This window comes from Kryptolebias marmoratus, linkage group LG1, assembly GCF_001649575.2.
Source record: "Kryptolebias marmoratus isolate JLee-2015 linkage group LG1, ASM164957v2, whole genome shotgun sequence".
Lineage (NCBI taxonomy): Eukaryota > Metazoa > Chordata > Actinopteri > Cyprinodontiformes > Rivulidae > Kryptolebias > Kryptolebias marmoratus.
In genome coordinates this window covers 30,551,381-30,573,819 of record NC_051430.1, presented here as the reverse complement: position 1 = coordinate 30,573,819, position 22,439 = coordinate 30,551,381, and the positions used below count along the sequence as shown (strand labels likewise).

The 22,439-nt window shown below is 45.3% G+C and overlaps 2 protein-coding genes and 1 long non-coding RNA gene across 5 annotated transcripts in view; 1 reads left to right on the top strand and 2 right to left on the bottom strand.

Annotated features, from left to right (window-relative positions):
• Positions 1-62: 62 nt before the first annotated feature.
• LOC108248096 (rap guanine nucleotide exchange factor 1) lies at positions 63-11,891 on the bottom strand. Its single transcript, XM_017436605.3, has 23 exons — positions 11,763-11,891; positions 9,867-9,991; positions 9,082-9,293; positions 8,852-9,008; positions 8,539-8,750; positions 6,490-6,607; positions 5,981-6,047; positions 5,163-5,267; positions 4,920-5,081; positions 4,621-4,811; positions 4,344-4,381; positions 4,153-4,276; positions 3,998-4,073; positions 3,675-3,759; positions 3,472-3,564; positions 3,156-3,344; positions 2,978-3,062; positions 2,802-2,896; positions 2,462-2,540; positions 2,125-2,226; positions 1,942-2,039; positions 1,610-1,750; positions 63-1,531 (listed from the first exon to the last, which is right to left on the bottom strand). The coding sequence occupies exons 1-23, from the start codon at positions 11,788-11,790 to the stop codon at positions 1,396-1,398; spliced, it is 2,718 nt and encodes a 905-aa protein (XP_017292094.1). The 5' UTR covers positions 11,791-11,891; the 3' UTR covers positions 63-1,395.
• LOC119616937 lies at positions 10,670-12,845 on the top strand. Its single transcript, XR_005233037.1, has 3 exons — positions 10,670-10,788; positions 11,668-12,024; positions 12,135-12,845. It is a non-coding gene; the product is annotated as an uncharacterized LOC119616937 (long non-coding RNA).
• Positions 12,837-22,439, bottom strand: part of LOC108248097 (dynamin-1-like) — a 16,963-nt gene continuing 7,360 nt past the window's right edge. Inside the window, exons 11-23 of one of the 3 annotated variants that reach the window (XM_017436608.3) lie at positions 21,567-21,653; positions 21,389-21,459; positions 21,163-21,214; positions 21,014-21,025; positions 20,350-20,463; positions 19,785-19,894; positions 19,524-19,635; positions 19,426-19,437; positions 19,180-19,347; positions 19,007-19,093; positions 18,617-18,771; positions 18,326-18,496; positions 12,837-16,857 (exon numbers count right to left, since the gene is read on the bottom strand). In XM_017436608.3, the coding sequence (XP_017292097.1) occupies positions 16,836-16,857; positions 18,326-18,496; positions 18,617-18,771; positions 19,007-19,093; positions 19,180-19,347; positions 19,426-19,437; positions 19,524-19,635; positions 19,785-19,894; positions 20,350-20,463; positions 21,014-21,025; positions 21,163-21,214; positions 21,389-21,459; positions 21,567-21,653 (1,173 nt within the window). In that variant the 3' untranslated portion in view covers positions 12,837-16,835. The remainder of the gene's footprint in view (positions 16,858-18,325; positions 18,497-18,616; positions 18,772-19,006; positions 19,094-19,179; positions 19,348-19,425; positions 19,438-19,523; positions 19,636-19,784; positions 19,895-20,349; positions 20,464-21,013; positions 21,026-21,162; positions 21,215-21,388; positions 21,460-21,566; positions 21,654-22,439) is intronic. The other 2 variants (XM_017436606.3, XM_017436607.3) reach the window with 2 other exon arrangements.

Below are 22,439 nucleotides of genomic sequence, written 5' to 3'. Positions count from 1 at the left end.
GAAACATAAAAAAACAAAAAAAGTTTTACAAACAGAGAAATAAAAACTATGACAAACACATCTTAAGGCATATTTGAGGTCTTTATTTTGGGAACTATCTTTTTTCATGGATGACTTTTATTAAATTTACTTAATTCACTCCATCAAAATAAAGCTCTGCAGGTGCATTTACTTGCAGTCAGTCTTTAGATCCTGCAGTTTAAAGCTGCAGATAGGTTTTGGTTTAAATCAACAACGAATACTGTGTTTTGGGAGAAATGGGAGTTTTTAAAAGTTACATGTTTGAATGTTGTATGTTGACAGTTTCAGGTTTACAGGTTTTAAACGGCTTCTCACATCCTCTTCATTGTTTTTTTTGAATAAACAAAAGAATAAAGATATAATTTCCTCATTTCTCCACGCTGCGATAAATAAACACCCAATATAAAGATGACAAACATATGATTCTGTTTACAGTTCAAAAAGGAGTAAACAGCTGAATATTAAAAATGTAAAGATGAAACAAATACTTTCTATTAAAGTGTTCAGAATTCACAGGAACGTTCCCTGACCTCCTCCTCCTTCATCAGCTTTGTCATGTGATCTAACAAACTAAATGTTCATATTAAAGAGACATTTCAGCTCTTCATTGGTGAGTGTTTCTGTTGGGATGATCTCGATCAGTAGATCATCAGGAGGTGAGCTGCTTGCTGATCTTAGACCTGTTTTCAGACAGTAAAGTTGATTTACAGACTGAAGGAATCACACAGTGAAAGGTCTGACAGTCGCCAGAGTTTCAGTTCATCTTGTGTGAAGAAATGATGCAGCTGAAGCCATTTTGGTCAAACCTTAAAAATAACATTGTGTGCAATATCCCAGGATCTCACTCAACGTGTTCGTGGATGACTCTCAGCTACTACCACACCAAAGTTCAGGTCAGTGCACGTAAAAATGACTGAGTTGTAGTGATTTCTGTTGTTCTCTATGGTCAGCTGGCTGTGGCAGCCATCTTAAATTGGGTTGGCTCCGAATGTTAATCAGCTGAATTTGTGATTTCCTGATCGATGTGGACAGCGGCTGGCTGAGAGCAGCTCATGTTGTTTTAAAGGATGAAGGGGCGAGGGAGGAAGAGGAGGGTTCTTTAAAGCAGCAGACTGAATGAAACAAGTTTAAGTCAACCAGCTGAGACAAATACTCACACAGCGACAGGAACCCATCTGAACAACAGGAGAGGAGGCCACATGAACACCTGGATGACCCACCTGGCGCTAAGCTACCCTGTGTTAGCATCATTTTAGCACCGGTCCAGTCTGGTACCGGTTCTGTTCAGGTTAATCCTGTCATTGTTCAGGTTTGATGCAGTTTGACTGCAGCAGTCCCTTCCTGCTTCCTGATTGGCTGCCGTTTCACCACAGCTCATCGCTGATTGGTTCGTGGAGTGTTCTTTGGCCGGATCTTGAGGGAGAGTTCCCACAGCGCCTCCTCTGCCAGGTGATCGCTGAAGTCATTGAAGAAGGATATGATGTCATCGTCGGCGTGCAGAGAGTAATGCCTGCAGGAAAAAAATCTCTCTCTCAGTACGCAGAAATACTACAAACAAATACTACAACCAGGGCTGCAGGTTACTCACACTTGCTGGTAGCTCCTCAGAGTGTCCAGGATGTTAAACTGCTGCCAACACTTGGAGAAGTTTACCTTTGAACCCTGTGATGTCATCAAGGTGTCAGGGTTGCCCAGGTGAACAAAGGTCAAGTCCTGAAGAATCAAACCCCTAAGAGAGAGGGAGACAGGTATGAGGTGGAGCAACAGGTAGGGTTTCTGGTGGTGTATTATCCAACAAGACGGGTTTATAGTGGGGTAATATCCTACAGATAGGGTTTAAGGTGGGGCATTGACTTTCAGGTAGGGTTTAAGGTGTGGCATTGACTTTCAGGTAGGGTTTAAAGTGGGGCATCAACCTACAGGTAGGGTATACAGGGTGGTTCCACCTCAGCCAGCGCCTCCCTGTAGGTTCTAAACGAAGACGAGCTGTCGATCAGTGAGCTGAAGTCCTCCAGGGCCTGAAAACAAACAATCAAAAACATCTTTTAATTCTTTGTTACAGCGCAAACGCAGAGTGTCGAACCAACAATCACAACAACCCACCTCAGAGGTGTTTCTCTGCCAGTCGAGGCGCCGCAGGGGGGCGGAGTCTAGAGCCGACAGGATGGACAGGTAGGAGTTGAAGTTGTTCAGCTTCCTGAGATGCTGGAGGGACAGGGAGAACATCGAGGTGGAATGTTCTGCTTTAAAACTCAGAGAAGGAACAAACTGAACATCTGTCTGAGGTCACAGCTTGGACAGAAGACTCACCTGCACCTAAACTCACCTTTTTACCAAGAAAGGCCTCAGCAAAGAGCTGAGAGGTGTCAGTGTTTGATCAATTCTCCACAAACATGTTTGTCATAAAAGGTTCTGAGTGCAGTCGGAGCAGCAAGTTTACCTTCATGACTTTCAGGAACTTCAGCAGCAGCTTCTCTCTCTCCTGAGGTTTGTCCTGCAGAATGATGACCGAACGAACCCTGGAAAACACAGGAACCTTACAGAACCACAGCAGGAACCTTACAGAACCACAGCCGGAATCTTAGAACCACAGCAGGAACCTTACAGAACCACAGCAGGAACCTTAGAATCACAGCAGGAACCTTAGAACCACAGCAGGAACCTTACAGAACAACGGCAGGAACCTTACAGAATCACAGCAGGAACCTTACAGAACCACAGCAGGAACCTTACAGACACACAGAACCACAGCGGTTCCGTGTGTCAGAAAGTTGTTTTACCAGAAGGAGACGTTGTTGAAGTGCTGAGTGAACGCTGTCAGGTGGGGACTCCTCTCCTCATTCTGCTCTTTGGACCACAGCAACACCTCTGGAAGCTGCAGGGGTCAGGCACGGACAGGTGAGACAGAGACAAGCGGGACACCTGAGACAGACAGGTGAGACAGGCAGACATGCACCTCGATCTTGTAGAAGAGGTTTGAGTCCAGCAGAGTCAGCTGTTCTGCTAAATCCTGACTTCTGAAGTCCAAGAGAGTTCCTGGTCTGTTGGACGAGACGACAGACAGGTGAGAAGAAAAAAAGAACCAATCTCAGTGCAGCTATGGGGCTCTCAGCCAATCAGGGGAGAGTGGTTACCTGGCAGCCACGCCCTTGGCAGCAAGCGGGCAGAGGGACTGAGGAGAGCCGAGCAGCTTCCACCTCTTCTCCATCTTGGACAGGATGTTGGAGTGCAGCTGGTGGGCGGGTCCCAGCTCTCCACCAATCAGAAGATTGAACATCAGTTCCATCAGGTCCAACAGCAAATCAGAGTCCAGTTCCACGGCACTGCTCAGAGAACACACAACGATCTCTTTCTTTGTGGGCTTTGATTCAGATTGGATCTTTTTTTTTGTATCATTTTGGATTTGACTCAGTTTCTCTGACAGGTGTGAAAGTCTCAGGTGTGTCTCACCTGAGGTCGTCCACCACTCTGACCAGCAGCTGAAAAGTGTTTTTGGCTGCAGTCAGATCTGCAGGTTCTTGTCGTTCGCAGAGGTTTCTGTACGTGTTGATGGTTAAGGACTCAAACAAAGTGGAGTCACACAGAAACTCAAACGTTAGAAACACCTGGTGAGATGAAACCTGCTCAGGTAACGTCTGGGTGTTTGAGGATATCTGTGCTGCAGTTTGCTGATGGTGTCACTGGGCCTGACGAAGCCCCTGTAGGTGCAGAGGAAGGCCTCGCGGTACAGGTCCTGCACTGTAAACACAAACATATTCCCCAGAGTTACCTCACCTGAGAAACAGGTGGATCCTGTCCTGAGTGAAGTGATCTCGTTCCTGCAAGTATCTGCAGTGAAACACCTGAAAAAGCCACTCCCTGTCTAGTTCTCTCACGTCTGAACCTCCACATATTACCGCTGAGCTACCTGAACAGTTTCAGGTGATTATCAGAACACATGTGATTGGTTGTTTCTGTCTCGTGTCATAAAACTGACCGCTGCGTCTGGACCCCGTGGCGTGGACCAATAGGACGTCTGGAGATGCAGCCTTCACCTCTGGCCCCTCCTCCTCCTGAGAAGGCAGCAGGCGGAGTCAGGACACAGGTGAGGTTAATGATATGCTGTAGACAGGTGAGAGGGCGGGGCCATACCTCAGCCTTCATGGTGATTCTTTGAAGGATCTCCTGCTGGTTGGTCAGTAGCAGCTCCTCCACTTCCTCCTGCTCCTCACTGCTCCTCTGCTGAAACTGCACCTCCTGCTGGGAACCCTGCAAACTGCAGAACAGAGGAGCACCTGAGCATCTGAACAGGTGTGTGTGTGACCAGGTGTGTGGAGTCTCACCTGTCTCCGTTCTCCTCAGTTTCTCTGTCAGGTGTATCCTGATGACAACAGGACAAATCAGATGTTAGGAAACAGCAGCAACATCAGTCAGCAGAACATGAACAAAACATCAGAAGAAGATCATCAGGATGTCAGAGGTTCTGGTTCTGGTTCTGGTTCTGGACGTTTCATCACAGCCGGTTTTAAACTCGCCTCTTCTGCATCACGACTCAGAACCAGAAGACTGATTCGAAAGACAGACTCCTGATTTTCTGCCGAGCCGTCATTTCTTATTCACCTGCTGTTTCTTCTTCAGTGGTAGCGCAGGAATGAGGAGGGGCTCTGGTGAGGGGGCGGAGCCTGTGCTCAGGTGAGTTTGTGGCAGCTGGTGGGTGGAGTCCAGCTCTCGCTGTCTGCTTTTAGACTTCTGGTAGAACAAGATGGAAGACTGATCGCTGTAGGACGAACAGAACTGCAGGTACTCGTGGACTGAAGACGGAAGGAGGGACAGACAGAGGGACAGACAGCAGGACAGGTTAATAAAGATTTTACTGTCTCACTCATTGATGATCAGTCAGCTGCTGTGTTTCTGCTCACTGTGTCGTTTCTTCTCAGGGAGGGGAGGAGGCGTCTTGCTGGGGGACAGAGGGGTGGACGCCGGTTCAGCGGGACCAGAGACGTCATTATAGTTGTTGGGACTTGTGTCCAAAGGGGTGGCGTTAAAGTCAAAGGAGGACGGGTTCTGAGAGGTGATAGAACCTGGTTTAAAAAGACAAAGGAGGGACGATGAGACTGATGGACACAGAGAGAGACCAGCAGGTGGGTCAGGTGTGTCCTCACCTGTGATGCTGCGATGTCTTTTCTCTGGCAGGGCAGGGGGCAGAGGGGGGAGCGTCTCGGAGGAGGACAGGTCCGTGAGGAGGAAGTCGTAATCTGGATCGTCCTCTGGGAACAAGACACTGAGGATCAGGACCCGATTTCGACTGACTCAGTCCAGCAGAACCAGAAATCTGGTCCCGTCGGTCCAAACTGTTTATAAACATCAGCTTTAAGTCTGGTAACATCTGATGGACGATCGGTGGAAACAGCATCGCAGCAAATTTGTCATTATGGGGTGTTGGGTGCAGAGTGTTGAGAAAACATGAATTTAATTATTTAGGAAAAAGGCTGTAACATAAAATGTGGTAAAAGTGAAGCGCTGTGAAGACTGTTCCTTTCTCTCTGCATGATTTAGATTTGATCTTGTTTGTAATCATGTCTTGTAAACAGACCTTGGGTATTTCGAAAGGCGCCTATGAATAAAATGTATTAACAGTAATTCAGATTCTTGTGAGAAGCGATAACTGAAAAAGATCAGCGGTTTTCTGTTCATCTGTTTGTGGTTTCACACTGTGGCGGCGCCGACCCAGAAGTCTCTGCTCTGGGACTTCAGTAACAGATCAAATGTAGTTTCAGTCTGTTGACTTTTAATATTTTACTGTTTCGATGTTTTACCTGTTTAAACGCAAACAAACAAAACAAAGCTTGAACTGTGTATGTAAGTGTGTCCAGCAGGGGGCAGCAGTGAGTGAAACGTCACTGCTGACAGGAAGCGTCAGCTGACAGGAAATGATATAACTCACACCCCCTGCTGCTGACAGGAAGTGAGTGTGTGTTACCACAGAGTGGGATGTTGGCAGCAGATTCAGCAGAAGATGATGAGAGTCGCTTCAAACAGTCGTCGCCCTGCAACACAAACGCTCAGCGTGTCAGAGTTCGTCCCAGCTACAAACAATAACATCATCTCAGAGAAGCTAAGGTCCTCACAGGAACCAAAGCTCTGTGGCTCACAGTCACACGTGGTGTTGGGTTAAAATAGCTCAGCCTCTGAGGTTTGTATAATGAGTTTCACAATGAGTCCGATCAGAGGCGTCAAGTGTTCAGAGGAAAGAAACACCAACTTCTTTAATATGAAGGTTTTACTTCTCAGGACAAAATACAAGTAAAAATAAAACCCAGCTGTTCCCCAATGGCTCCTAAAATAAAGTACATCCAACACGTGACATACAGGAATAACTGTGTTAATTTACTGAACAGAAACTAAAACAAGCCCCGCCCCAAACCATGAATAAAAAGGAGCAGGAATAAGAGATGGATGGATGGATGGATGGATGGATGGCGCTCATACCTGCTCAACTTGTGTGTCTTCAGGTTCTCGTATTATTGGTGTTACTATGGCAACCCTGCAGTGGGCGGGGACAGGCATCGATATTGACTGACGCTTCTTTGGAGGCAGAGCTGGAGGACTGACCCAAAAGGAGGTAGATTGACAAAGAAAAACAAGTGGACAGAGACAGAGACGAGTGGACAGATAGAGACAGTTTAGTTAATTTGATCCGATCTTTGAGTCACAGCAGCAGCATCTCTGGTCTCTGTGGTCCATCTGCAATCATGTCCCTAAGTCTCCAGGCATCTGTATGTTACTGTGGACAGATAAGAAGACTAACTGGTGGACACAGGCAGAGACAAACCTGGAGACGACCAACACATCCCAGTCCTGGACATCTTAGCTTCTGTAGAAACTAATATCCATCAATGATAAATCTGACTGAACTAGCTGAACTGGACTCAAGTCCTCTAGGACAATGTTTGTTGATATACATTATACTGCCAAAAGTATTCACTCACCTTCCTACACACATATAAATTTAAGTTCATCTCATTCTGAATCCATAGAGTTTAATCTGATGTTGGCCCACTCTGCTTCTATAACAGCTTCAGCTCTTCTGGGAAAGCTTTCTGCAGCTTTAGGAGAGTTTATGAGAATTTTGGACCATTCTTCCAGAAGCTCATCTGTAAGGTCAGACACTGATGTTGGACAGAAGGCCTGACTCTCAGTCTCTGCTCTAACTTATCAGGTTGAGGTCAGGACTCTGAGCAGGACGGTCAGGTTCTTCCTCATCCTCATCTTTGTGGACCTTGCTTTGTGCTCTGGTGCTCAGCCATGTTGGAACAGGAAGGGGCCGTCCCCAAACTGTTCCCACAAAGCTGGAAATATGAAATTTCCTTTCACTAAAACTAAGCAGCCGAGCTCAAGTCCTGAAAAACAAGCCCACACCATGATCCTCCCTCCACCAAACTGTACACTCGGCTCAATGCAGTCAGACAGGAACCGTTCTCCTGGCAGCAGCCGAACCTAGACTCGTCCCTCCAGAGGACACGTCTCCACTGCTCTACAGTCCAGTGGCGGCGGTCTTTACTCCACTGCAGCCGATGCTTTGCTCTCGGTGATGGAAGGCTTGGATCAGCTGCTGCCATGGAAACCCATACCATGAAGCTCTCTCCTCTCTGTTCCTGAGCTGATCTGAAGGCCACAGGAAGTTCGGAGGTCTGTTGACTCTGCAGAGCGTCGCTGACCTCTGTCCTCTGAGTCGCTCTGTGATTTTGTGGTGTACCACTTCATGATCGAGTTCTTGTTCCCAATCGCTTCTACTTTATTATAACATGACTGGAACACCTGAATTCACTGATCTGGATGGGTGAGTCAATACTTTTGGCGTTATAGTGTATCAATAAACAAAACTGAAAACACGAATCAGGACTGTAAACATCTTTAATTCCATAAAAAGAGAAGCTGGTGACCACTGAAACTGTCTGCTGTTGTCTGTCTGTCTCTCAGTCCCACTTCCTCTTCTTTCTCTGTCGCTGCTGCAGTCAGCAGAGACAGGAAGTGTGTGGAGGGTGTGATGCGTTTTACTTCCTGTTTCATCCATGTTTCTATTTCTGCTCATGCTCTGTTCTCACAGCCTGATCCAACGCAACCGTTTTCTGTTTGACTGAGGATCACCTGATCCAGACCTGATCCAGACCTGATTCAGACTGACCCAAACCACATCAAGACCTGATCCAGACCTGATCCAGACTGACCCAAACTGAGGTAGACCTGATCCAGACTGACCAAACCTGAACCAAACCTTATCCACACTGACCCTAACTTACTGAAACTGGTCCAGACTGACCCAGACTGAGGTAGACCTGACCCAGTCTGACCAAACCTGATCCAGACCTGATCCAAAGCTGATCCAGACTGACCAAACCTGATCCAGAATGACCCAGTCTGACCAAACCTGATCCATAATGACCAAACCAGATCCAGACCTGATTCAGACTGACCCTAACCGGATCAGACTGTCTAAACTGGACCATTCCTATCTAGTCAGCTCGAGGTTGGACTCACTTCAGTCCCTGTGGGGGCGGCATCGGAGGTTTGGGTGGAGCTCCTACATGGTTCTCCTCCTTTATCTCCTTCTTCTCATCTTCCACTGAAGGACTCCTGCAGGTCGGTGCGCTGTCTGATGTCTCCTGCCCAAAAAACCCCCCTGACGGTGATTGGACAGGAGACAAGGGGGAGGAGCTGTCTTGTCTCTCTGCAACCAATCGAACCAGTTCCTGAAGGACAAGAGAAAAAAAGAGGACAGGAAGACTTGATAAAACAGAACTGATCCATGAAGACAGAGGACAGAGTCGGCATGAAAGACACCTGTCCTCACCTTGGCGCCATTCAGCACGGCCCTGATCACCGTGGTAACGCTCTCTGTGGACTCCTTGTCATCCTGGGTGACGCCCTGCAGCATCACCTGATTGGCCCAGTGAATCAGTTGAGCCACAGAGCGGTAGAGACGAGTAAGACATGCAGAGACAGTCTTACTGCAGGGAGGACAGACAGGTTGAGGACACAAACACTCTCTGATTTGTCTAGAGACCATCAGGTAGAACGTACCTGTTGAGAAAACGTGGCTCCAGCTGAACCAAAGTCTTGACTGCCTCCAGGATCCCCCCCGAGGCCCCGCCCAGCAAGCCGCCCACCACGGACTGGTCCAGGACCAGTTTGTTTGCTCCTGGTCTGTCCAGTCCCAGCCTGTCCACCAGAGCTTTGAAGTACTGCAGAGAACTGATGACGGCACGCTGCTGGTCCGCTAACACACCCCCCGACTGAAAACACACACACACCTTTCCCATCAGTCACAACCTCACAATCATCTGCTGTTAGCAAAATAATTGTCCAATCAGCTGACTGTCTGATCTGCAGAAACACCAATCACTGATTTCTGATCACTGATCTAGAAAAAGTCTAGAAAAGTCTAAGCTCCGCCCACAAAACCTGACCCATCACTGCAGGGTGTTTGGAGTCTGCACATCTGTACAAACAACATCTGGGGGGTTTTATTCTTAAAAACATAATTTGTCTAAGATCTAAAGGAAAAAGAATTAATATGAGCCAAAAGATAAAACAACAAGCAAACAAACAATCAATAGAAAAACTTTTTTAAAATAGCCAAATCTATGGACTCGGTATTGTTGACTTGTGGAATAGGCTCCGCCCCCTTTGCTAATTGTGCCTGTTAACAAAATATCCTGTGACCCACCAGATAGATTTTAATGGGAGTGTAAGAAATCATTGACAGACACAGAAAGACATTATCACCCACACAGAAATGAGTTTTATAGAATCTGTCTCCTGTAGTGTGTGTGTGTCTGTAGTGTGTGTAGTGTGTGTGTGTGTACCTGGTTCTGTGTCAGGTTCAGGTTCAGATCCGGTAGTTTGACTTGAGTAGGGCTCTGTTTGCGTCGGATCCGCTGTGGGTGGAGCTTATCCTTCAGCTTCATGGTGAGCGACGCAAGCTGAGAGGCTGAAGAGGAGATCATCATCATCATCATCATCATCATCATCATCATCCACCAAACCAGAACTAATCTAAATCACAACAGTGTGAGCGCTGAGTCAGCTAGTTTTAGCTTTTAACTGTTTTGCTTATTTGAGCTTTTTTGACTGTATTTCCGCAGAAAATGTAAGTTTTCTATTCACCTAAAACCTTCAGAGTTTGTTTGTGTTAATAATGGATCTTCAGACACCAGAGTTAGTCGTGGAGTTACTCAGGGTTCAGCGCTCGGACCACTACTCTTTATTTTTTATATGTTTCCATTAGGTAAAAACAATCAACAGCATAGGATCAATTTAAATTATGCTGATAATACTTTTTTATATTTCAAACACTGCAGCAACTGTAAAGCATGGTGGTGGTAGCATCATGCTGTGGTACAAAGTAGATGAAATATTGAGGGAGGAGGAAGAAAACTGCTTCCAAATTCTTCATCTTCACCTCAAACCAACAGCTGGACGGTTGAAACCTGAACACAGCTGGATCCAACAGGACCACGCCCCCAAACATCAGAGCTGGTTTCTGATTGGATAAATCATCAGAGCTGGTTTCTGATTGGATAAATCATCAGAGCTGGTTTCTGATTGGATAAATTATCAGAGCTGGTTTCTGATTGGATAAATCAGGCTCACATTAAACTCAGAAAGCCCCGACCTCAACCTGATAAGAAATTTGTGGACTCTGATTAAAGTAAACCAATAACTTTAAATAAACTCTACCAATTCTGCCAAGAAGAAGAAGAAGAAGAAAAGAAGGAAGTAGTCCAGGTGAGACTGAATGAGACAAATTTAACCAAATATTAGTGAGGGTGTTTGGATATATTTGGACCTGTGTGGATTAGAGAAAATCCACTTTAAATTCAAACTTGTTTTGTTGTTTAATCGTTACATCAACCCTTCCTGGATGAAGGTCAGTTTAGTAAATCATTAAAAGACAAAAACCAAAAGGACTGTGACGAGTGGATGGAAACTTCTGACGGGAACTTAATATTTCCTCAGAAATAATTTACGATCAGAGCATCAAGAGTTGTTTTAGATCAAACAAACCTGCCCTGATCTTTACCCACAGAGGTTGTGTATCGTTCTACAGCCTTCAGCTCATTCAGCTGATGGCTGCTGGGACTTTTGGTTTTTTTGTAACTTTTGAAAATATTTAACTTTATTTACAAATATTTCCTGATATAAATACATTAAAATCTCTTAAGTTCCTTCAAAAATATTGTTTTCTTTAAAATCAGCTTCAGCTGCTGCCTCTGTTTTTATCCTCTTCTTTTAGCTTTTAGCTAATGCTCTGCCACCTTTAGCTTTTAGCTAACCTTTTGGTACATTTGGCTTCTAGGTAGCATTTAGCTAGTGTTTTAGCCTTTAGGTAATGTTCTTTAGCTGGTATTTAGCTCCCTTTAACTTGTCGTCAGTGTTATGCTGCTTTCAGATGTTTGTTCTGTTTGTTTCAGCTTCTTCGGCTCATTCTTTAGCTCAGTTCTCTGTGTTTCCACAGAAAATGTTATTTCTGTGGTTTACTGCTGGACGGACGCTCTGAGGGGATGATGATGATGAGTTTCCTGCTCTTCTTCCTCACCGTCAGGACAGAACGAGATCGAGTCAAAGTTTTCTGATTCTGGTGTTTCTGCCCTGTGCTGCTTTCAGGGTCCGACGACGTGTGGGACATTTACAGGCTGAACCCTGAAGCTCTTCCTCTCCGACAGGAAGTGAGAGTTTATAGAAAAGAAGAAGAGACTCACCTGTCTTGGTGTCGGAGCGGGAGGACATGTCTTCAGAGACAGGTGAGACAGAGGGACGGTTTAATCTTCTGCTCTCATGTTGAACCGTTCTGATTCCGTTGATCCTCTGCCCCTCTTCCTTCCTCCTTCTCTTCTTCCTCTTTCTGAGCGAAACTCAGCCTGGCCGTAACCATGACAACCGTGATGCTGCCTCAGCTTCAGCAGCATCCTGCAGCCCCACCTGCTGGCAGCGGACACACGTCACGCCTGGGAGCTGTGGCAGGTGAGCAGGAAGGAGGCGAGGAGCACAGACATGTGAAGATGTTCCTCAGAGATCCTGATTCTCCTCCAAAACACAAATAATTCACATAATTCATCACTGTCTGTAAACAGTTACCATCGAAAGGAGAAGGAGGACAAGAATGAGCTAAAACTTGGTGTGGAAGTAGCTGAGAGTCATCCACTCAAACTCCAAGTGTTTCTGTCTGCTTAAAACTTAACTGTTAGGAGTCCACCATGTTTGTCTGTTAGCAAAATATCTCATGAATCACTGGATGGATTTAATGAAACTTTCAGCAAATAATCATCGGATGGACTCCTGATCTAGGTCAAGATGTCCGCCACAGCTAATCCACACTAGTAAACACAAAACTGGCTACAAATCAGGGAGTTAAACATTTGGTGGAAGTAGCTGAGAGTCATTCACATTCCTGCAATATTTACTGTTCATTTAAAGCAGTGGTCTCCAATCCTGGTCCTCGAGGGCCACCATCCTGCAGGTTTTCCTTGTTTCTCTGCTCCAACACACCTGATCTGAATCAATGGGTGATTAACAGGCTTCTGCAGAACATGAAGAGGTGATTTAACCACTGAATCGGGTGTTTTGGAGCAGGAAAACAGGTAACACATGTAGAATGGTGGCCCTGAGGACCAGGATTGGAGACCCCTGCTTTAAAGCTTTGACTAAAACTTAGGAACTTCTCATCTTAGATGATATTAGTGTAAAACTGGGCCTTTAATGTAAACATTTCTGTTACTGAGTTGAACTCAGTTTCAGCAGTTAATTTGTTCTGTAAAGAAGACCGGACGCCGTGGTTGTGGTTAATAGTTTATTCATGTCAGCATGTGCTCGTTGGCCTTGGTCACACAACACAAGTTTACACAAGAACACCACAAACACACATTACAGTGTGGGCCGCTGCATATTTCAGAGTAATACACGTTCCTCGCATTTATCACTTTGTTATATTCTTCATATGTTCTGTAAACGGCGCACAGAGTTTAACAGCAAACGGAGGGAGCTGCGTTCAACACTTTGAGTTACTCAGCATGCTGGCACTAATGGAAACACGTGGAAACACCTCACAGCTACGGAGACGCAGCTGAACGCAGCTCGGAGCTCGACTAACGCTACACGATCACCACGACACGAAGAGCAGACAGAGAGCGGATACATCGGCAGCTCAGTCAGAGACAAACAGGATTATTGATCGGAGCTGCGGGAACGATTCCTGCTGTAGCTCATCTCCTGGATTCACTCATCCGCGTCTTCGTCAGCAACAAAACACCACGACTTCATCGAACATTCAGGAAGTACAGACATTTGAATCATTTAAGTCATTTTAACCATAAAATAATAACTTTTCACATATAAAACAACAATCTGTGATTGGCTGCTAATCCCAGGAGGAACACAGACTGGCTCCACCTGCCTCAGGTAAAAACTAAAACCTGAAGGTGCTTCTGAACGTCAGGAAGGATCCTTAAAGGATGCATTTCTACGACACATCATCAAATATTGCTGTAAGAGTTTATTCTTCTCTGCATCCATTGTTCAGACCTAAGGTACACAGATGAGGACAAACTTGTTTGTTTCCTTTCAGTTAAAGACAAACAAACAAAAGTCTCTGAAAGAACTGAACCTAAAAATCAATGAATGAAAATCAGTCGTTGCTTTTGAATTTTGGTTCAACAGAAATATTTAAAAAACAAACAAATGAAACTGATCCTGACCCAAAGGACGGTTCTCCTAGAAAAACTAATGTGTCCACAGGGACATGTCCTGTAATCAGCTTCACAGGTGTCCTCAGTCCTGGAATCAGTCAGGCAGCCTGTTTAAAGGGGGACAGGTAGTCACAGGGCTGTTTGGAATCATGGTGTGTACCACACTGAACATGGAGGACAGGAAGCTGAGGACAGAGCTGTCCCAGGAGCTTAAAGACAATGATTGAGCTGCAGGTTAAAGACTAGAAGACCTTTCAGTCAGGATCAGTTTCATTAGTTTGTTTTTGAAAATCATTTTGTTGAACCAAAAATCAAAGCAACGACTGCAGGTTAGTTATTGTTAAATGTATTTTTCTTTTTATTACTTTTGTCAGTTTTGAGTTATTTCAGGGATCTTTTTGGGGTTTTCTTTCTTTAATTAAAGAATAAAAACAAAGTTTTCTTCATCTGTAAAATAAAATGATGACATGAATTCCTTTAAACTGTATTTTTTTAAACCACTGTAATGTTAAAGTTGTTGATGATAAAAGTTATTTCTCAAATATATTGAAGGTTTAGTTGGTTGGGGTGGAATTACAGCTGGGACTTTACTTTGACCCAAACCCAGAAGTTCTGTTCTCTGTTTTCAGAATGAAATAAAATCATTTTTTTGGACTTCAGAACTCAGAGGATCCGTTCTACGAAGGAAGCATCTTCAGTTTCTGGGAAATCACAGAAACATCATCTGGTTCCTGTTGGCAGCTCGTTTCTAACTGGGTCTGCTGGACTTTCAGTCAGAACCAGCTGGAATCCAGTAGGGCCCAACAGAAACCAGTCAGAATCACTCGGTACAAGGCGGCAACATAAGAAATATCAGAACCAGGTCTTTCTGGTTAACCCGAGGAGGGTTCACACTGGGCAGAACTGGTCTGGATCCAACCATGTTGAACCAAACAGAATCAAGCAGAACCAAATCAGATATTAGTTTAAAGACTTTAGAGGATACAGGTGTCTGAAGAACAGAACATTTGTAGGTTCATGTTTAAACTAGAGCCCAGAAGAACACGTGATCAATCAAATAATAAATAAATCAATAAATAGATAAATAAAACGATACGAATACTTTACACTGTAAAGAAAAACCTGAGAACATCTCAGCTTCAGACAAAAAGAAGAAACTGAAACAAAAAAAATCCAGGAACTGCTGAAGGAAGCTGCCAGGTTCTGATCTCAGACCAGAGCCGAGTGAGACGTTTTCACTTCTACAGCATCTCTGGAGTCATCCTCAACATTAACCAAACACCTGTGGTGGAGGTGAGACAGGCAGGCAGCTCACCTGTCTCACTTCAGCACCGCACTGATCAACTCGTCAATAATTATCATTGTTATCATTAAGATTCACAGTAACACAGTTCAACAGAGACACAAACACAAACTGGCTTCAAGTTAACCCTCAATAGATGACTGGGGGCTTTCTCCGTGGGCGGGGCTACCTTTATTGGGACGACTGGGGAAAAATAACAGAAAGAAAGAGAAAACAGGAGCGTGAATCAGCAGAAGAAGTTCAGGAAGAGACAGACAAAAGGTCCCATGTGTTAGAACCCATCAGCACCGGTTAGGACCAGCGGACACAAGACAGAATTTGGACCAAAATAAACGAGACGTTCTGAAATCAGAAGGTCAGAAGGTTGTCTTAATGGAAAAACAAGAACTAGTCTTTAAAAACGGGATCACCCTGAGAGGGGGGGGGGAGGGTACTGTCAGGACCCTCTAACAAAGCATGACAGCAATTATTCTTTAAACAGCTTCAGTTAGAAGACAGATAGTTTCAGAATTATGATCAGTCACTGTTTAATGAAAAATGAAAAAGGTCTTTAGAGTTCGAAGACGGGGTTACCTTTGAGGAGGGGGTACTGTCAGGACCCACAGAGAAAACTGTACCTTCTGTTTTGGAACTGGACTGGTTCAACTCTTTATCTATAAGCTGTTTTTTACCCCAATGAGGGAATAAAAGTCAAGAGGTCAAAGGTCGAGGAGTCATAGATCACCTCTGATGGACAGTGGGACTTAAAAAATGATTCAGGTAAATCCAGCATGTATTGTTTTCACAGCTGTAAAAAGGTGGATCCAGCAAAAACTACAAGAAACCAGTTCTGTCCTACAGAGCCAGGATGGACTTAGCCAAAACCAAACAGAACCTTCTGCACAAGGACTGGAACCTGTTGAAACCAGCTGGTTCTATCAAACTAAGACCTTCAGGAACCAAGTGTAGAAGTACAAACATATTGGAAGACAAAGGAACCAGATAGAACCCGTTTAGATTTCTTGAACCAGTTAAGATTAAAATCCATTGGATCTGGAACCATTGGGAAATTTGGAATCAGAGATTGAAAACATTTTGGAACAAGTCTGAAAACATTTGATGGATGTTAATTTATCTACAAAAACTTTAAAACCTTTGAGAACCAGCTCCTGGAGCAATGTGGAACCATGCAGATCTAGAATCAGTCAAAGTCTTCAGGGTGGACGTCCACTTAATCAATTATTAATTCCTTATTAACAGCAGAACCCTGAACCAGTTTGAACCAGTACTGATAACAATAAATGAAACACTTTTTAAACTTTTGTTCACCAAACCCGTCGCCATAAAGCACCAACGTTCTACTGAAACCAGGAGATCAGTGGAACCAGTATGAGATAACCGGTCCCACTGTTAGGTCCCAGTTAATCAGAACCAGCTGGAACCAGACGGGAAACATTTGTGAGCATGACTGCATCAGGTTCGCCTTTAATTTGTGCTTCGGTTGTGCCTATGTGAGAGGGCGTGGTCGGGGCGGAGTCAAGGGGCGGAGTCTGAGGCTGGTCTGGTGGATCGAGATGGAGATGCTGGAGCTCTGCGGCTGACAACAAACAACAACAACAAAACAAAAACAACAGAGACAGACAGTTACAGGTCGATGGAGACTTCAGACACGTGGCTAATTGTGATGCGGAGGGAGTGGGCGGGGTCACAAGTGAAGAATCTGATTGGGTAATGAAGCACACAGATACACACAGAGGTGGTGAGACAGTGACATCACAGGGACAGCTGACGTACCATTGGTGAACTCCTCACTGGTCACTGATAGAGATTCTGAAAGAATAACCATAAATGGTCAATAAAAGGGGGAGGGGCCTGGAGGCGGGGCTATCACTGACATACCTCACAGCTTCCTCTTTAGCCTTTTAAGGTACTGGTAGAACACGATCACACAAACAGAGAAAACAAAGAGACAGATGGACGGACAGGTGGACAACAAGACAGACAAGCAGAGAGACAGAGGACAGAGTCCGGCAGGCAGACAGGTAGGAAGAGAGAGACAGGAAGTTAGGTGGATAGACTGGTGGAGAGAGAGACAGGTATGTCCTCCGATAGATGCCTGGATGGTGAGACAGCTGAACAATGATTGTGTCTCATGAGTTTGTGTCTTCTAGAGACGACTGTGGACACACAGGTGAGACTGAAATACAGAAAAGGATGAAACTAACCTGGTTAAAAAAGGTTAATAATGAAGGGAGGATGGAGGGATTATGGAGGGGTGATGAAGGGATGATGAAGGGATGATGGAGGATGATGGAAGGATGACGTAATACGAGGGACAAAGAAAGACCTGTCTTTCTTTTCCGCGTCCCTGCAGGTTGTTTGTGGATCGATGCTTGTTGTTCTACAGCGCCAACAAAGAAGAAGTAACTTCCTGTTTGCTAATAAAACTCAGATCAGCTCTGCGTCCAACATCAACACAGCCTGAAGCGACTGAAACCAAACAAACAGGAAGTGAGCTCTCTTATTTTGAAAAGTCTCTTTGATCTGAAGGTTTCAGTCTCGTGTGTTGAGGCCAAAGAGACGCTCTGATCTGAACACCTGGAAACACCATCATGCTGCGTTCAAGGCATATTGCAGCGTGGGGAACTACAGTTCTAAGACATGAAATTACATCATCTGAAAAAACATTTAGGTAAAAAACAGTTTTATTCAATTTTATTTATCTCTTCTTCCTCTGAACGTCATCTAGTATTTATTGCATTTAGTTAAATAATTAAAAACATATTAATTATGGCAATAAATATTTTAAAATGTGTCTCCATTTTCACAAGATTCACAGTAAAGAGATTTTAATATGCTTTTATTTTGCTTTCCTACCTTTAGTTTTAAATTAACTTCAAACTGTGTCTGACTCGTGAACTGAAAAGGCAGCTGCGGATCTGAGATGTTTTAATAAGTTCAGAATTGTTCAAATAATTTAAATGTTTTACTTTTTTGATTTGTTTAAAAAATGTTGAAGCTATGGAATATCCAGGGAGCAAACAATAATGTAAACTGAGTAAATTGCAGTAAAACTAGAATTTTTCTTTTTTTTCCTGCGTAAAAATGTGAATCCTGTGGAAAAAAAGAGAAACTATGGCACCATTTGCTTTCTTTGTGGTTCTGGGTTCTGTCAGAACCTGGATTTCCGTAGATCTGGAACTGAGCCACAGTTTGATCCAGTCTGAGCCTCAAAGAACCAACCCTGCAGAACTGGAACACAGAACCAGAACCAGACTGAATCTCCTGCTGCACTAACCTGGGGACTCCAGGCGGGGGCGCTCTGTTTGGGCGCGAGGGGACAGAAGGTGGGGGTCCTGGATCAGGTGACACTGCGGGACGAGACGGCGGGCCGGGGGCAGCTCGGCCGCCAGGGCGAGGAGGACCCGGAGGGGCCCGGCGTTGGGGAGTTGGACTGGACATCGGAGACCTGCAGAGACCGGCCGAGTCTCAGAGACACTGCTCTAACTGTCCACGGGCGTCAGGTGATCTGTTACCAGGTGATCTGTTACCAGGTGATCTGTTACCAGGTGATCTGTTACCAGGTTACCTGCGTCCAGACGGCATCCCTGTCACCTGCAGCCAGGAGTCGTCGACAGGTGGAGGTGCTGCCGTGGTAACGGTGGTGGTGCTGATGTCACCGATGATGTTCAGCCCCTCTCGCAGGGCGTGGTACATCCGGAGCATCTCGTCACGCCGCTGGGCCTGGACCAAGGACAGGGACCAAATCAGGGACAAAGACAGGGACAGAAAGGTCTCTATTCAAGTAAAACCAAACAACTGGAAGAGCAGCGAGGTCTCTATCTCTCTGACGTCTCACCTGTCTGATGTCTCACCTGTCTGATGTCTCACCTGTCTGACATCTCACCTGTCTGCTGTCCCACCTGCCTGTCTGACGTCTCACCTGTCTGTCTGACGTCTCACCTGTCTGACGTCTCACCTGTTCCTGGGACTCCTCCATCAAAGTGTTCTGGTCTCCACAGGAGTACAGGTGAGCCAGCAGGTCAGAATGAATAAACTCTTTTGTCTGAGGAGCAGAAAAAAGGTCACATGACTCATGACACCATTTCCTGTGTATCCGAGTTCACCTGTGCAGGTGTGTGTGTGTCGTACATTGTTGACCATGAGGTGCATGATGGTTTTGGGGATCAGGTCTCTGACGGTGCGGTGGATGATGGCCAGGTAAGAGTCCACCAGGTTCCGGACAATCTCCACCTGTCTCTCCAGCTGAGGGTCCATACTGTGGATCTGCCCGTCGGCGCTGGACTCCTCCGCCTCCACCTGCCGACAGACACACTGTGAAACACAGAACCCCACAGGTGAGCCGCCTCCACCAGGTGACATGGATCATGGACTCACCTTTTCTTTGTCCTGCAGGACGGCGGCACAAAAAGACAGGAGAGTATTAGTGATTGATCTGAGTGTCAGGTTACAGAATCACAGTGATGATGCAGTACCACGCTGCGCTCAGGGTACACTCCAGCCCGTAGGAAAGAAGCCTTCCAGCTGTCAACCTCCTCCTGTGACTCGCTGGCCAACTCCAGCTGCCGGTAGTCCTTGTACACATTCCTACAACAGACAACATTCTGATGTTCCTGCTGAATTGGAGTGGACCGAGGACACAACCAGGTGGAGCATAAATTAAAGTCTGCAGTTTCATGAACTCAACGCTCAAACCTCAGCTGTGTGACACACAGGGTGAGGCACTGATTACTGACCTGTGCTCAGTGTTGAACAAAGCGAAGATGTGTTTGCTGGACATGAAGCTCTTCTCGATGTCCTTCAGCTTCAGGTTGTCCACAGGAAGCATGTACTTCTTCTCCTTTTCCTGTAGGGGGCGCAGCAATAACATGATGAGTTTCTGTCTCCCAAACAAAAATGACACTTTTCAGTTTAACTTAGGTGCAAGTGTTCACATCTGGTATTAACATCTGTCCTCCAGAGGACAGCTGGAAGGACTCAGCAGCTCATTATCCAAAAAAATCCAATTAACTTGAGCAGAAATCGGATGATCAGCAAGTCTGGATCTGCTCTCACTGCGGCTTCATCCTGAGTAAATATAAGCAGGTTTGTGATGCATGCTGGGAGTTCATAGACAAGAGTCAGAGTGATGAAATATGGAGCTGCTGCGACTGCCAGGTCCGACGGTCCTTCAGTGGATTTACACTGTATGGATGAAATCAGTCAGGCGAACAGTTTGAAATGAAAACGGTTCAGTAAGAGCTCAGAAGCATCAGAGCCATCAGACCCGAAGGTAACAGGACGTGTCTGTGTGGTTTTCACCTCATCGTCTTTGTACCAGGACAGAGCCTCTGCCGTCAGGACGAACCAGTACTCTTTGGCTCCACCCTTCATGATGCCGATGTTGTTGATGGTGAGCCAACCTTTACGAATCACCTGCGTCGTTACATCAGAGAAACAGGCGCTTGGTTAGGATGTCATCAAGCCGTAAACAGTGACACCAGCATTAAAATAAATCCTGTGACCAATGAGAGACCAAACATTTCCTCCTTCCTCACCGTTTATCCACCAACAATCAAAACGAGTTCATTTTAGCAGCTAGATGTCACCTAAATCAAAAACTTACGTCTTATTGTGAAAATCTGCTTACTGACTTAATTATAATCCTCACTGAGAAGATGTCAAAGCACAAGATAAACCAAACCCAAACCAAACCTAAAACAGACCGAAACAAAACCCAACTGAAGCCTAAAAGTTACCAAAACTAAATATAAACTGAACATAAACCAAAGTTAAATCTAACCAAACATAAGCCTGACATAAACCAAATCTAGAACCAACCAAAACGTGACATAAACCAAACTTAAACCAAACCTTCAACTTAAACCAAACTTAAACAAACTTAAACCAAACCTTCAACTTAAACCAAACTTAACCAAACCTTAAACCTAAACCATCAGAGAAACAGGCGCTCACACACACTCACCATGATCTCGTCCTGGTTGCCACAGCAACAGAGGCAGAGAGAGGGATGGGAAGAGGCAGAGGTGAGAAGAAACGAGAGCAACACATGAATGAGTCATCCATTCATCCATCTTTGGCCCCGCCCCTTCCAGGTCACCTGCTGGAACTAACCTGGTTTCCTGTGGCCTTCTTCTTGCTCATCTGACTGCTCTTCTGCTGCGCGCTGACACACACACACACACACACACATGTCAGGATTGACACAGTCTAAGTTCAGCTCAGTGGGTTATGTGACACCTGTACCTGGGATACAGGTGAGTGTACCTGGATCTGACAGGAAGTACAAGTTCTCACCCATGTTCTCAGATTCGTATCATTTTTATTTAAAGTTTCTTACTTTGCGAAGCCGATGAAGTCCTCATGGTTGGTGTTGACGTAGGCCAGCTCGATGTCAATCAGCAGCATCACCTGATGAGACAAACGACCGTTCAGCAGCTCAGAGTTTCTGCTGGCAGTATCCAAACGACCTGAACGTCTTCACAACAAACTCAACAAACACACGTCACGGGACACACCTGGCCTTTAGTACGACTCTCACGGTCCCTGATGTGCTGAGTGACGATTCTCTCCATTTCCTCTCGGAGCATTGGATACTGAGCCAACTGCAGACAGGAAACAGGAAGTAGAAAAACAGGAAAAAAGGACACAGGAAACAGGAAGTAGAAAACAGGAAAAAAAGGACCCAGGAAAGAAGGCAAGAAGCAGGAGACAAGAAAACGTGCAAGGATGAAAGGAAACAGAAAACAGGAAACAGAAGAAAGGGAAAAGGAAGCAGGAAAAGGGAAGAAGAAAAACCAGAGAGGAGGCAGAAAATAGGAAACAAAAAGAAAGGAAACAAGAAGAAGGAAGAAGTAGAGAAACAAAGAACAAGGAAACAAGAAGAAGGAAGTACAGAGAGGTTAAAATGTTTGATTATAATCACACAAATGAAACCAAAACTTTGTGCAAAAGAGGCTAAAAAGCTCATCAGACAGTCCTGTGATCAGTGTAGGTCCAACAGAGTACTTCCTGTCCTGTAGTACTAAGTAGAGTGGTAGTACTGTGTAGTAACAGTGACAGTACTATGTGGTAGTACTGTATGGTAGTACTGTGTGGTAACAGTGGCAGTACTGTATGGTGGTACTATGTGGTAGCACTGTGTGGTAGTACTGTGTGGTGGTACTGTGTGGTGGTACTGTGTGGTGGTACTGTGTGGTAGTACTGAGTGGTAGTACTGTGTGGTAGTACTGTGTAGTAACAGTGGTAGCCCTGTGTGGTAGTACTGTGTAGTAACAGTGGTAGTACTGAGTGGTAGTACTGTGTGGTAACAGTGGCAGTACTGTATGGTGGTACTATGTGGTAGCACTGTGTGGTAGTACTGTGTGGTGGTACTGTGTGGTGGTACTGTG

Excerpts from the sequence above, each read along its gene's own strand:
- LOC108248096 (XM_017436605.3), bottom strand. The coding sequence starts at position 11,790 with ATGTCCTCCCGCTCCGACACCAAGACAG. Across the intron at positions 4,074-4,152 it reads GAATCACCATGAAGGCTGAG|GAGGAGGAGGGGCCAGAGGT; the intron begins GTATGGCCCCGC and ends CTGCCTTCTCAG. Across the intron at positions 2,227-2,461 it reads AGTTCCTGAAAGTCATGAAG|CATCTCAGGAAGCTGAACAA; the intron begins GTAAACTTGCTG and ends CTGTCCCTCCAG.